The sequence below is a fragment of the Choloepus didactylus genome, chromosome 4 (assembly GCF_015220235.1).
Source record: "Choloepus didactylus isolate mChoDid1 chromosome 4, mChoDid1.pri, whole genome shotgun sequence".
Taxonomy (NCBI): domain Eukaryota; kingdom Metazoa; phylum Chordata; class Mammalia; order Pilosa; family Megalonychidae; genus Choloepus; species Choloepus didactylus.
Genome location: NC_051310.1, coordinates 72198759 through 72211483, shown reverse-complemented (window position 1 = coordinate 72211483; position 12725 = coordinate 72198759). Strand labels below are relative to the sequence as shown.

At 40.2% G+C, this 12725-nt stretch overlaps 1 protein-coding gene across 1 annotated transcript; it reads right to left on the bottom strand.

The window, feature by feature from the left end:
- Positions 1-4210: 4210 nt before the first annotated feature.
- LOC119532689 (zinc finger protein 134-like) lies at positions 4211-7874 on the bottom strand. The gene is made up of 3 exons (XM_037835054.1): positions 7803-7874; positions 5659-6022; positions 4211-5604 (listed from the first exon to the last, which is right to left on the bottom strand). The coding sequence occupies exons 1-3, from the start codon at positions 7872-7874 to the stop codon at positions 4307-4309; spliced, it is 1734 nt and encodes a 577-aa protein (XP_037690982.1). The 3' UTR covers positions 4211-4306.
- Positions 7875-12725: the final 4851 nt, after the last annotated feature.

The window sequence follows — 12725 nt, the reverse complement described above, 5'->3', positions numbered from 1 at the left end:
GTTTCAAAATGGCTTTCTCCCAGGACGTTCCTCTCTAGCAAGCTTGCTCCTCTTCAAAATGTCACTCACAGCTGCACTGAGTTCCTTCTCTTTGAGTCAGCCCATTTATATGGCTCCACTGATCAAGGCCCACCCTGAATGGGTGGGGCCACGCCTCCATGGAAATATCCCATTAGTTATCATCTACAGTTGGGTGGGGCACATCTCCATGCAAACAACCTAATCCAAACGTTCCAACTTAATCCCCACTATTATGTCTGCCCCACAAGATTGCATCAAAGAATATGGCTTTTTCTGGGGGACATAATACATTCAAACTGGCACAGGTGCTAAAATCAAAGTACCAGTAGTGTTGCATTCCTTCTGGAGGATCCAGGCAATAATCCATGTTCTTTCCCTTTTCAGCTTCTGGAGGCCCCCTACATTCCCTGGCTCGTGGTCCCTTCCTCCCTCTTCAAAGCGCACCATCCCAACCTCTGCTTCTGCTGTCATATCTCCTTTTTCTGAATTTGGCTCTCTTGCCTCCATCTTATAAGACCCTTGCAATTTCATTCAGCCCAGCCAGATAATACCAGAAAATCTCAGGCTTCTTAACTTAATCACATCTGCAAAGTTCCTTTTGTCATGTAAGGTAACATATTCTAGGAATAGAGCATGGACATCTTTGGATGCTAATATTCTATCTACTGTTTCAGAAGATAAACTTAAAAATTACAGTATTCCTTATTGCCCTTCTTTCACCTCCAATTCCAAGCCAAATCCACACAGGCAACCACTGATAAAGGTTATTGATTTTAGTACTTGCTAAAACAAATACACTCATATATACTTTTCTTGATTCATTGATCTTAGAGTATCTACTTATTTTCTGCTATGAAAATGAGGAATTTGATGCATAATACCTCTCAACTTCCAGGCCTTTCTCCATTCCTTGAGTTTTAAAATTATGATCATGTTTATGATATGTTATGTCTTTGTTTTTGCCTTTCTTACTTTAATTATAATCTGATGATAATAACGTAAAACTTTTAACTAGCCATTATTTTTATTATTCTTGCCAGTAATACATAATCTTGCTCTAATCATGAGAAAAGATCAGAAAAATACATATTTAGGTACATTTGACAGGATAACTAGCAAGTATTCTTTAAAACTGTCTAAAGTATTAGATACATGGAAAAACAAGTGAAGAATGAGGAACTGCCACAGATTGGAGGAGCCTAAGAAGCAATACCAACTTAATACAACATGGGGACCTAGATTAGATTCTCAACAGAAAAAAATACATCATTGGAAAATTTGGTGAAATTTGAATAATGTCTGTAATTTATATGAACATTAATTTCCTGTTCTTCATAATTGTACTATGGTTAGGAGTTAGCATTAGAGGAAGTGGGGTTAGGGCTGTAAGGGAACTTTTTATACTATGTTTGCAACTTTTCTGTAACACTAAAATTTGCTTAAAATAAAGAAATACAATTTACATTATTATTATTATTACAATGTTATTCAGCCTAAACTAACTAATGTGACAGGACAAATGGGAAGGATATTGAATCCTTTGCTCTAGGATTTTATTTACTACAATTCTATTTACTACAAACTGATAGATTATATTAATTGGGAAGGAGGAGCTTTGTTGCTTTGTTTGCATTATATATAGCAGCTACTTTATCAAGTACCCATGGATCCTACTTCAGGGTTTTTATATTTGCTTTGCCATTATTCATCTTTGAACTATTTTGCAAAACATATTTTGTATAAGTTAGCAAATATATTGGATATTTAAAAGTTCTCATAATAAATTTTGGAGAACATCAGTTTCTTTAGAAATCCTCATGATTCTGTTCCCTTGTCGGCTAGCACTTCTTCTTTCTGAGGTGTGTGATGTCATACAGATTATTATTACCGTGCATGTAATGTTTTTCTCTCTTGCTTCCTTTTGAGTCTTCTATTTATCTCTGGTGTTCTGAAATCTCTCAGTGATATGCCTTGGAGTACTTTTTCTAATTAATTGGGCTGGTCTATGAGTGAACTTTGTCAATATGGTGAGTCATGTACTTCATTGTTAACAAAGTTTCTATCTTCATCTCTTTCATGTTTAAATTATGATACTTCACTATCTATTTTTAAACTCCTTCTTGAACTCTTAAGAATGTAATGATGAATATCCTGGATTAATTACCTCATCACTTTACTCTTACTTTCTGATTCCTTGCGTTTTTATGTCTGGAAGATTTTTCTTGATTATATCTTAAACTCTTCCAATGAATGTTTCACTTTGGCTTTTAGATTTTTAATCTATATGGCTTTTCTAGTTCTTTTATTATTCCTTCTTAATATTTTATTTTCCTTATCTAGAGAGGCAAGTTGATTGTCATTTAAAGAAGTAGTAGAAGAAGAAGAACAAGATTTTCTTTTGTTCTTGGCACTAACTTTTTTCCTGTTTGTTGCCTGTTTATTATTCTCATTTCTTTTTTTTTTCATATTTCGGTGTCTTACTTGAGATCTGTTGGATATCTGGAGAGCCCTTTGGATGGATAAAGATGGTGTTCCAAACCGTCATGCAAAATACCAGAAATGAATTGGCTTTTTTTTTTTTTTTTGAATGGGTAAACAAATAAAGGTTTATGCATACAACAGCATACTATACAGCAAGGTAAAAAGAATGAATTACTCATATAAGCACCATTGATGAATCTCAAAATAATTATGCAGTATGAGAAGAACCAGAAGTAAGAGTAAAGGATTACAATTACATAAAATTCTGGAAAATGGACACTCATCTATTGTAAAGAAATAAAGATTAAAACAGAGCATGAGGCAAATATAGGGGCGACAGATATATTCATTATCAGGATTACGATGGTTTCACAGGTTTACACCTGTGTCAAAACTTAAATTGTATACTTTGAATAGTGTAGTTTATTGCATGTCAGTTATACCCTAATAAAGCTTTAAATTAGCTCTCCCACTCTCTGGAAATACAGGTTTGAAAATTCCATATTGACTCTGCCGTCTCTCCCCTCACGGGAGGGGCAGCCTTGCCTTAGGAGCAGCAAATATTGCCAAACAGTGAAGGCCATTTCCACCTGGGCCACCGGGAACGCGGCTGGGGCACAGGAGCCACACCCCGGACTGCGCCGTCTCTCTCCTCTCTCTTTCTCTGACAAAGACCTTAGCTAGAAAGACCCACAGACCTGGGGGTCCTGAGAATTCATATACACTCATCCCGCACACCTCACTGGCGTATTTGTGGATGCACTTTTAGAAAAGGCACATCCCAACTATGCTGCAGTCTCCTCTACTCTCTCATAATCCAGTGTTTCTGCACCAATTGCAGTTCCCCTGCCTCTCTAACTTCACAACCAGGGACACTAGCTTACTCAGTTCTGGACGTCAGGGCACGTGACTCCACTGAAGGACCTACGGGGTAAGAGTTCCCTCAGCAATGCTGGGCATTACGTGATATCCCAGTCAGGCTGCTCCCAGAAGCACTGGACACACAATTGCCACTCCTCAGGGTGGCCTCTGAGTGCACAACAAATCTGGCTACCAGGCCACAAATTAGAGCCACAAAGCCCTGCAGTCTTTCCTAGGAGGCCTAGGGCAGCAATGCAAACCAGGCCCAACTGGAGAGGCATTTCCTGCCCTCCTACTGTCCCCTGAGGCACTTTGGGATGTGCACAGAAACCACGCACTCCTTCAAGCCGACAGAATACAATTCTGTCTTCAACCCAACCCACACAATGAATAAAACCCTCAAGATTAAAGGTGGCTTAAGCAAACCAGAGTGAGGTGAGGTAGGTATTTCCCACATTGATCACTTGGAGGCTGGAAAATTCCATCACAAGCATCACTTGAGACCATCAATGTCCCTGAAAATGGTTGTCCTTCTCTGCAGGCACCAGCAGAACAAAGATCAGGTCCTCTAAGCCAAAAGTGAGTGAAATCTATGCCCTACCTTGTCACAGGGAAAGAAACAAGATTCCTTAAGGGCTCAGGCTACTCATGATTTCCTCCAGTGATTGAGATAGAGCACAGAAGCCTGCTTTCCTGATCACGTTAGGGTGACAGAAGTGAAAAGGCTGCTGCCACAGCAAACGGCAGCGACAGAAATCAAAAGACAAGGGCCCTGGGCAGGTTAGAGTGCAACACAGCTCCTTGAAGCTTCCCATGGACCTGGAGCTTCTGGGGAATCTCCCACTGTGAATGTTTCCCTATGACATTAAATTCAGACAGATGATTCCGTCACAAAGATTCTCTTCCAACGTTATAATGAATAAATAGGACAGTCCCCAAACATCTAAAGCCTTTCTCCTGTGTGAAGTTTCTGGTGCCCAGTGAGGTAAGACCTTCGACTGAAGGCTTTCCCACATTCCCTGCAGGCATAAGGCCTTTCCCCAGTGTGAGCCCTCCGATGTTGAATGAGACTAGAACTTTGGCTGAAAGATTTCCCACATTCACCACACTCAAAAGGCCTTGCTCCAGTGTGAACTGTCTGGTGTTGAATGAGGTGTGATTTGCGACTGAAGGATTTCCCACACTCACTGCATTCATAAGGCCTTGCTCCTGTGTGAACTCTCCGGTGTTGAATTAGACCAGAGCTTTGGCAAAAGGATTTCCCACATTGACCGCACTCATAAGGCCTTGCTCCACTGTGAACTCTCCAATGTGTGATGAGGCCAGAGCTTTGGCTAAAGGATTTCCCACATTCACTGCACTCATAAGGCCTTTCATTAGTATGAACTGTCCTATGATGAATGAGGCCAGAGCTCTGGCTAAAGGATTTCCCACATTTGCTGCACCTATAAGGCCTTGCGCCAGTATGAACTCTCTGGTGTTGAATGAACCGGGAGTTGTGGGTAAAGAATTTTCCACATTCATTGCATTCAAAAGGCCTTTCTCCAGTGTGGATTTTCTGGTGCTGAATGAGGTTAGATCTTCGTTTGCAGGTTTTCCCACATTTGCTGCACTCATAGAGCCTGTCTCCAGCATGGACTCTCTGATGCTGAACAAGTGCATGTTTGTGGCTGAAGGCTTTCTTGTACTCTGTATACCTGCAATCACTTTCTCCGCCATGAAAGGCCACTCCACACTCGGTGCCATAGTTTGGGTTCTCCCTGGTGTGGCTGGCCTGTTGCTGAAGAAGTCCCGAACTAGTCAAGAAGCTCTTCCCTACCTCCCTGCAGGTAATGGGCTTCTCTGACTCATGGAATTCACAGTTCTTCTCAAACAAGGTCCTGTCCACATAAGTTCTGAAGGGTTTCTCTGCAATGTGCTGGTTCTGCTGCTGGTAAAAGTTTGCACTGAAGTGAAATTGTTTGCCACATGCCCCACACATGAACGATTTCTCTCTGGGATAAGTTCCTTGGTGCTCAGCCAAGTGCAAAATGTCTTTCAATAGTGGGACACACATGTCACAGGGTTGTGTTTTCTGAGTATAAAGATCTTCCTGGGGAGTCCTGACCTGTGATACTCCTTCTACAAACACACTCTCTTCAGACACTTCCTCATCCTCTGCTCCATGCCAGCCACCTGCTGGTGATATACCATGCTGCGCAGAAGGGTTTCTCCGGGGCCAATAAAATCTGATTACAGCAGCTGATGTTCAAGGACCATTTAAGGATATGTGCACCCCTCATGACACAGCAATGCTGGAGAGCACTGGTGAGGCCACAAGTGCAAGGTTCTCCTGCATCACATCGTGGTACAGGCGTCTCTGAGCCTCATCAAGGAGCCCCCACTCTTCCCAGGAGAAGTACACGGCCACATCCTCAAAAGTCACGCTGGGCCGGGGTCGTGGGCGCGGCCGCCATGGCAGGCTGAGGGCGGGGCGGGCTGGGGGCTTGGGCACCGGCTTCCCGAGCCCGACCCGGACGGCGCCGCCAGCCCCGGGGCCCGCCTCTGTGCGGTGGGGACGACGGCTCCCCTTGGCCTCCCGGATCCCGTCACCTCGATCACCTCGGCCGGGAACCAGCGAACCCAGCACCTCTGACGCGGCGGAACCGCCCAAGACAAGCTAAAATGACCGCCACCTGAATTGGCTTTTATACAGGGGGTTAGTTTGGTTACACAGTTACAGTCTTCAGGCTATAAAGTGTCCAAAGTAAGGCATCAACAATCAGGTACCTTCACTAAAGGAAGGCCAATGGTGTCTAGAAAACCTCTGTTAGCTGGGAAGGCACATGGCTGGCATCCGTTTGCTCCGAGGTTGCAGTTCAAAATGGTGTTCTCCAAAATGTTGCTCTTGGGGCATTTTGTCCTATCTTAACTACAGCTCTTCCAAAATGTCACCTTCAGTTGCTCTGAGCTCCTTCTGTCTGTGAACTCCTTTATACAACTCTGGTGATCCAATTAACACCCACCCTGTATGGGCAGTGTAACACCTCCATGGAAATTATCCAATCAAACATTTCACTCACAGTTGATTGAGTCACATCTCCATGGAATCAATCAAAGGATTCCAATGTAATTAACACTAATACATCTGCCACCACAAGATTGCATCAAAGATAATGGAGTTTTGGGGGACATAATACATCCAAACTTCACAGATGGTCAACCAGAAGGCTTTCATTTTTAAAACTTAGGCAAAACTCAGCTTTTCCTGCTGGAGGAGCTCCCTAATGACAACATACATTTTCAATCTTTTTAGAGAATAATGTTCTAAGCTTCTTCCCAGAGGGTATCCCCTTCTCCCTGCGGTATTTCATAGATCAGTGGAGAAGAACTCAAGGCTTGACTGTCTCATATGCACAATTTCTGTAAACCTTCCTATTTTTAGCATTTTACCTCCCCCTAACATCCAGGATAACTAATTTCCCTCAGCCCCTGCACTCTCCCATTCAATTTCTCTGGAGAATATATTACAATCTCCTGCTTTGGGTAAATGTATGACCAGATGTTCATATGCTAAGCAAGGCAGCAGAGGCTACAAGCTGCAGAAGAGGAGGTGGACTGTTTAGTATATAGACTTTCAACCTGTCTACATGATTTTGATTCTGAGCTGAGTGCTACCTTCAGCTGTATATGGTGACTTCAAGTTTTGAGACTCTCTAAAATTGGAAAAATAGACTCTCTCCTTCTCTATATGACCTTCTCTATGCCCTTTGCTCTGTGACTTCCTTATCTTGTTATGCCACCACCTATTTTAGGTTTACAAAAGTGTGTTGAAATATTTCATCCACTGATATCATGTCTCCCATTCCCCTTGACATTATGGATTTATACCTCTTTTCTCATCACCATAATTTTAGCAGATTCTTAGAAAATAAAAGTGATAAATGCATGTGCTTAAACTACCATTGTTTACCTGGTATCAGTTAATATCCACATAATTTATAATTTAATTTTGTTTCCCTTGTTATTCATGTGTTATTTGGGAGGTTTTTAAAAAGGAGTTTAGGAGATATTAGCTGGGTTTTCCTCATACTATTGGAGTTTTCTTTTTTTAATTTCTCTGTATTTTATTCCTTAGTACAGTATTGTTTTTGTTATGGCTTATATTTTCTGCCATAGGCTAATAAGAAAACTCTTATTATACACTTACATTTTAAGATGAACCCTGATGATTGTCTTAGATTTTAAATTTTGCTTAGCCTTCCAGTATTTTTCTGAAAATTCAAATGGGCTCTATTGAGGGACTGCATTAATTTCTGGTGGCTAATGTACCAAATTACCACTGACCTTGTGGCTTAAAACAAGAGAAATTTATTCTCTCATGGTTAAGGAGCTCTGAAGCCTGAAATCAGGATCACTGAGCCAAAATCAGTGATGCTATGGTAGAATACATACCTTGCCTCATCCAGGTTCTGGTTGCTGCCAGCATTCCTTGGAGTATGGCACATTGTTGCAGTCTTCAGGGTCAGCATCTTCTTATATCTTGGGTTGGTCTTAACATCACTTTCACCTGTGTTTGTATGGAATCTCCTTCTGCTTCCCTCTCATATGGACACATGTTATTGAATTTAAGACCCAGCCCAATAATCCAGGATAATCTCTCCAATTAAAGATCCTTAACTTAATCACATCTGCAAAGACCCTTTTTTGATGTATGTGATAACATTCCAAGATTGCAAGGGTTAGGACTAATAAGTTGTTAAGGGTTAGGACTAATAAGTTGTTAAGCAAATTTAGAATCCAGGTATTTCAATCATTTGAGGAGTAGAGAAATAGCAAGGGTATTTGAAGAAGTCCATATAAGACAGAACTTTTACCTCCAGAAGGAGGGATGAATAAGGAGTTGATTTTAAAATGGTGTAGAGTGCCCTGGGGCTACAAGGTACTGAAAGGAGTTCATCAGGCTCAGGGACAATGAAGCTGGCAAAGATTGCAGAATAAAGTCCAACTCCAGCATTTCTCCTAACTCCCTGGGAGCTGGTAGTACGCACTTCATATTGAATGATAATGTGGTCTCAACAGGGAGTCAGATGCTTGCTGACTCAGTCGCGTTGGCTTGCTTTTGGAATTTCATGGAAAATAGACTCAAATCTCACTTATCCACTTAAAAATAAGTATCTTCTGGAATAAGGAAGGCTCTTTGTTAGATAAAAATGAGACTACTGGATTGTGACGAGGTGGCAGAGTAAGGATCTCCAGGAGTCAGTCTTTCTACCAAAACAACTACTAAACAGGTAGCAACTGTCTGAGACAAATATTTTGAAACCCTGGAGGCCAGAATAACATCATACAGCACCCAAGAAAGCATGAGAGGAAGAAGTTGATAAGTTACAGTAAAGGGCAGTAAATTGTGGTCTCCTTGTGTTGGCTTCCAGGACCCAATCCCCATTCTCATGGCAGGCTGCTATGGCATCCAGCCCAATGCTAGCTCCCTGGTCACAGAAAAGGAAATGAAAATTCTCTTTCCCAAGACCAAGGGTTTGCAAGGCCAAAATCACTGATCATCACTTTTTAATTAGTGAATTTGGATTGCTGGTGGGCCAACTCTAAGGGCAGTCATTGTTTCAGACTGCCCAGACAGGGGCAGTGGCAGAGGAGACTTAAAGATGCACTACCTCAGGACTGATGAAAACAGTCAACTGAAGGGCTGCATTTGCTGGGCAGGCTAAGAAAGCTCAGGTTTGGGGAGCCATCAGAGAACACTTGAAGCTTTTCATGATCCCCATCACAGGGCACTTTGGAGTCAGTGTCCCCTTCATGCAATCCTGGTCTTCTTTGGGCTGGGAAAAACTGACTTGGGAAAGACCTCTCTGGTGTTCCTCCTCCTAGAATTTGCCCTCCAGGCAAAACCAGCTTGAGACCATGAAAGGAGTATAAGAAACTATAGAAGCAGACAGTCTGGGAAGAAGGCAAGCCAGCATCAAACACTCAGAGAGGTCTGTCTCCTGGGAAAAATAGAGGCCAACCAAACTCCTGTAAACAGAGGAACTATAAAACAACTAATAAGCAAAATCCCAGAAAAAGACAAAGGACAAGAAAAATAGGGAAAACACTGCACATGGCATTTGCCTTGGGCAGACCGTTCTTATAGGAGAGCTGACACTCAAGAAAGTCTTGATCTTATTACCAGTTGCTTAAAAACCAAGGAACACACATCAGGAAATACATACCAGAGATAACATTTTAAAATATTAAAATATAGTGTGCAACAAAGGGGTACAAGACAAACAAAGAAACAGGAAATGATAGCCCAACCAACGGGAAAAGGATAAAATCCAGGAAATATCAATAAAGAAGATGAGAATGTGGACATACTTAGCAAAGCCTTTTAAAACTCATCTTAAGAATGATCTAGGAGATTAAGGAAAATACAGAGAAAGATCTAAAGTATACCAGGAAAACAATGAGAAAGCAATATGAGAGCCTTAGTAAGGAGAACATTTTTAAAAGGAACCAAACAGAACTATTGGAGTTGAAGACCACAACAACTGAAATTAAAAATGGCCAGAGTGTTTCAAGATCAGATTGGAGATGCAGAAGAAAGAATCAGTGAAATTTAATACAGACACTTGAAATGAGTCAAGCTGAAGAGCAGAAGGAAAAAGTGAAATACTGAAAGTGAAAATAGATTAAGATGAGATACCATCAAGTCCACCAATATATACATTATAGGAGTCCCAAAAAGGTAAAGAAAGAGAGAAAGGGGCAGAAGAGATAGTCAAAGCAATAATGAAAGAGAACTTCCCAAACTTAACAAAAAAAAATATGCATAAAAATATGCATATCCAAGAAGTCCAAAGAACACCAAACAGGATAACTGTGAAGAAATATCAAATGCAAAGGACAAGGAGAGAATTCTGAAAGCTGTGAGAGAAAAGCAACATGCTACATACAAGGCAGTCCCAATTAGATTGAGTTCAGATTTCTCATCAGAAACCATGGAGACATGAAGGCAGAAAGTTGAAATACTTAAAGGGCTGAAAGAAAACAACTGTCAGCCAAGAATTTTATATTCCATGAGTCTTTCTTTCAAGAATGAGAGGGGGATTGATACATTCTCAGATAAACAAAAACTGAGGCAGTTCATCAGTGTTAGATTGACTTTACAAGTAATGCTGAGGAAGTTCTTCCAACTGAAAGGACACTATATAGGAGTTCAAAGCAGCATAGAGAAATAAATACTGGTGAAAAGTAACCATTTGGATAATTATAAATTCCAGTATTACTTTACTTTGTATTTGTTGGCATGTAACTCCACTTCTTACTTCCTACAGGTACTAACATACAAATGCACAAAAATAATCATATATCCATGTTTTGGGGGCATAGGATGTACAAAGCAGTAAGTGGTAAGAAGTACAAAAAAAATGGTGGGGGTATAGTAGGTTATAGGAAAAGTTTGCATGCATGCTATTAAAATTAAGTTGGTACCAAACTTAGGGTGTTAAATATTAACCCCGTGGTAACCACAAAAAAATAGATGAAAAATCTATCCAGTGGGAAATGAGAAGGCACTCACTATGGTAAAACACGAAATATCAATTGAACATAAAAGTAGGAATTAATGTAAATGAGGGCCAAAAGGAGATAATACTTACAAAGACTAGCAAAATAACAGAAGAAAGCCTGTATTAACAGTAGTGACTTTGAATGTAAATGAATTAAACTCTCCATTCAAAAGGCAGAGATTGGTAGAATGGATAAAAAAGCATGACACAACTGTATGCTGACTGCAAGAGACTCACCTTAAATTCAAAGATACAATTAGGTTGAGGTTGGAATGATGGAAAACATATATATACCATGCAAGAAGTTACACAAAAAGAACTGAGCTGGCTATACTAATATTGGATAAAATTGACTAAATAAAAAGCAGTAATGAAGGACAAAGATGGTCATTCCATAAGCATAAAGGGAATAATTCAACAGGAAGATGTAACAAATATAAATACATGTACACTTTAACAGTAAAGCCCCGAAATTTATGAAGCAAATACTGACAGATCTGAAGGGAGATATTGACAGACCTACATTAATAGTAGGAGTTATGGTCTCACTAATGTGAATTAACTATAATGAGCAAACTCTGAGAGTTAAATTCAATAGAATAAGTTATCAGGAGATAGAAAGAGGGAAAAGATTGGGCAATTGATGCTTAAGGAGCACAGAAGGTTTAATAAGATTGATTAAAAAGGCTTGGAAATAAATAGCTGTGTTGTAGTAATAAAATATTGTAAGTTTAATTAACAAAGCTGAATGTGAGTATGGTGAAAGAGGAAGATTAGGGTCATGTAGTCACCAGAAGAAAAGCTAGAGGATAAAAACTGAGGCTGTATAACTTAACAAAACCTAGAGTGAACAATAATGGTGGTTAATTGTACAAATTTAAGAAAAAATTACATGAACTGGAACAAATGTATGTCATTATTACAAGGTGTTAATAATGGGGTAGTATATGGAAAAATTGCAATTAATGCAAACTAAGGTCTATAGTTAACAGTAATTCTGCAATATTCTCTCATTAACTGTAGCAAAGACACCATACCAAGGCTAAATGGGAATTTTCTCATATAGATTGTGGTGGTGAATGCATAACTCTGTGATTATACCAGGAGGCAATGATTGTACACTTAGGATGGATTGTAGGGTGTACAAATAAAACTATTTTTAAAATAATTTAAAATGCTAAAAGAATATATGATCTATGTTCAGAGACATAGAGAGAGCTTGAATTAAAAATAATTTGGGTGAGGAGCAGAATGGCAAGTTGCATCTCATTAAATCTTATGTAATTTTTCCCAGTTGGAAACAAACAGCTCCCTGGGAAGGCAAGTTTGAGGACAAGGTTTCAAGGATCCTTCCCTCTTGCTGGCCTGTGCACTTAAATTGCACTAGAGTCTGAGCATGGATTCCTCTTGTTTCACCAAGCTATTTCTCTGTTCTGGTGGTCCCCAAGATTATATGTTATATTACATAAAAGTCACTGTGATAGCTAAATTTGTGTGTCAACTTGAGCTGGTGATGGTGCCCAGTTGCCTGCTCAAGCAAGCACTGGCCTATCTGTTGCTGTGTGGCTGTTTTGTGACCTTAAATCATCAGTACATTGATTGCATCTATTGCTGATTGAATCTGCAGTCAGCTAAGGGGAGTGTCCTCCACTAGATTAAATAAGAGATGTTTAACCAGTTGAAGGCTTTTAAGGAGGAAGTGATGACTTCAGCAGTCAGAAGAGAGAAATTTTGTCTCTGCTTCAGCCAGCCAGCCTCTCCTAGAGAATTCATTGAATTCATTGAATTCCCTCATTGGATTGCCAATTTTCAGCC

What these genes read in the sequence shown, in the direction of transcription:
- LOC119532689 (XM_037835054.1), bottom strand. Translation starts at nt 7,874, where the DNA reads ATGCTGACCCTGAAGACTGCAACAATGTGCCATACTCCAAGGAATGCT. An exon ending in GCAACCAGAACCTGGATGAG is followed by an intron (nt 6,023 to 7,802) that starts GCAAGGTATGTA and finishes CGGTCATTTTAG; the next exon opens with CTTGTCTTGGGCGGTTCCGC. An exon ending in GGCCTCACCAGTGCTCTCCA is followed by an intron (nt 5,605 to 5,658) that starts GCATTGCTGTGT and finishes CTTGAACATCAG; the next exon opens with CTGCTGTAATCAGATTTTAT.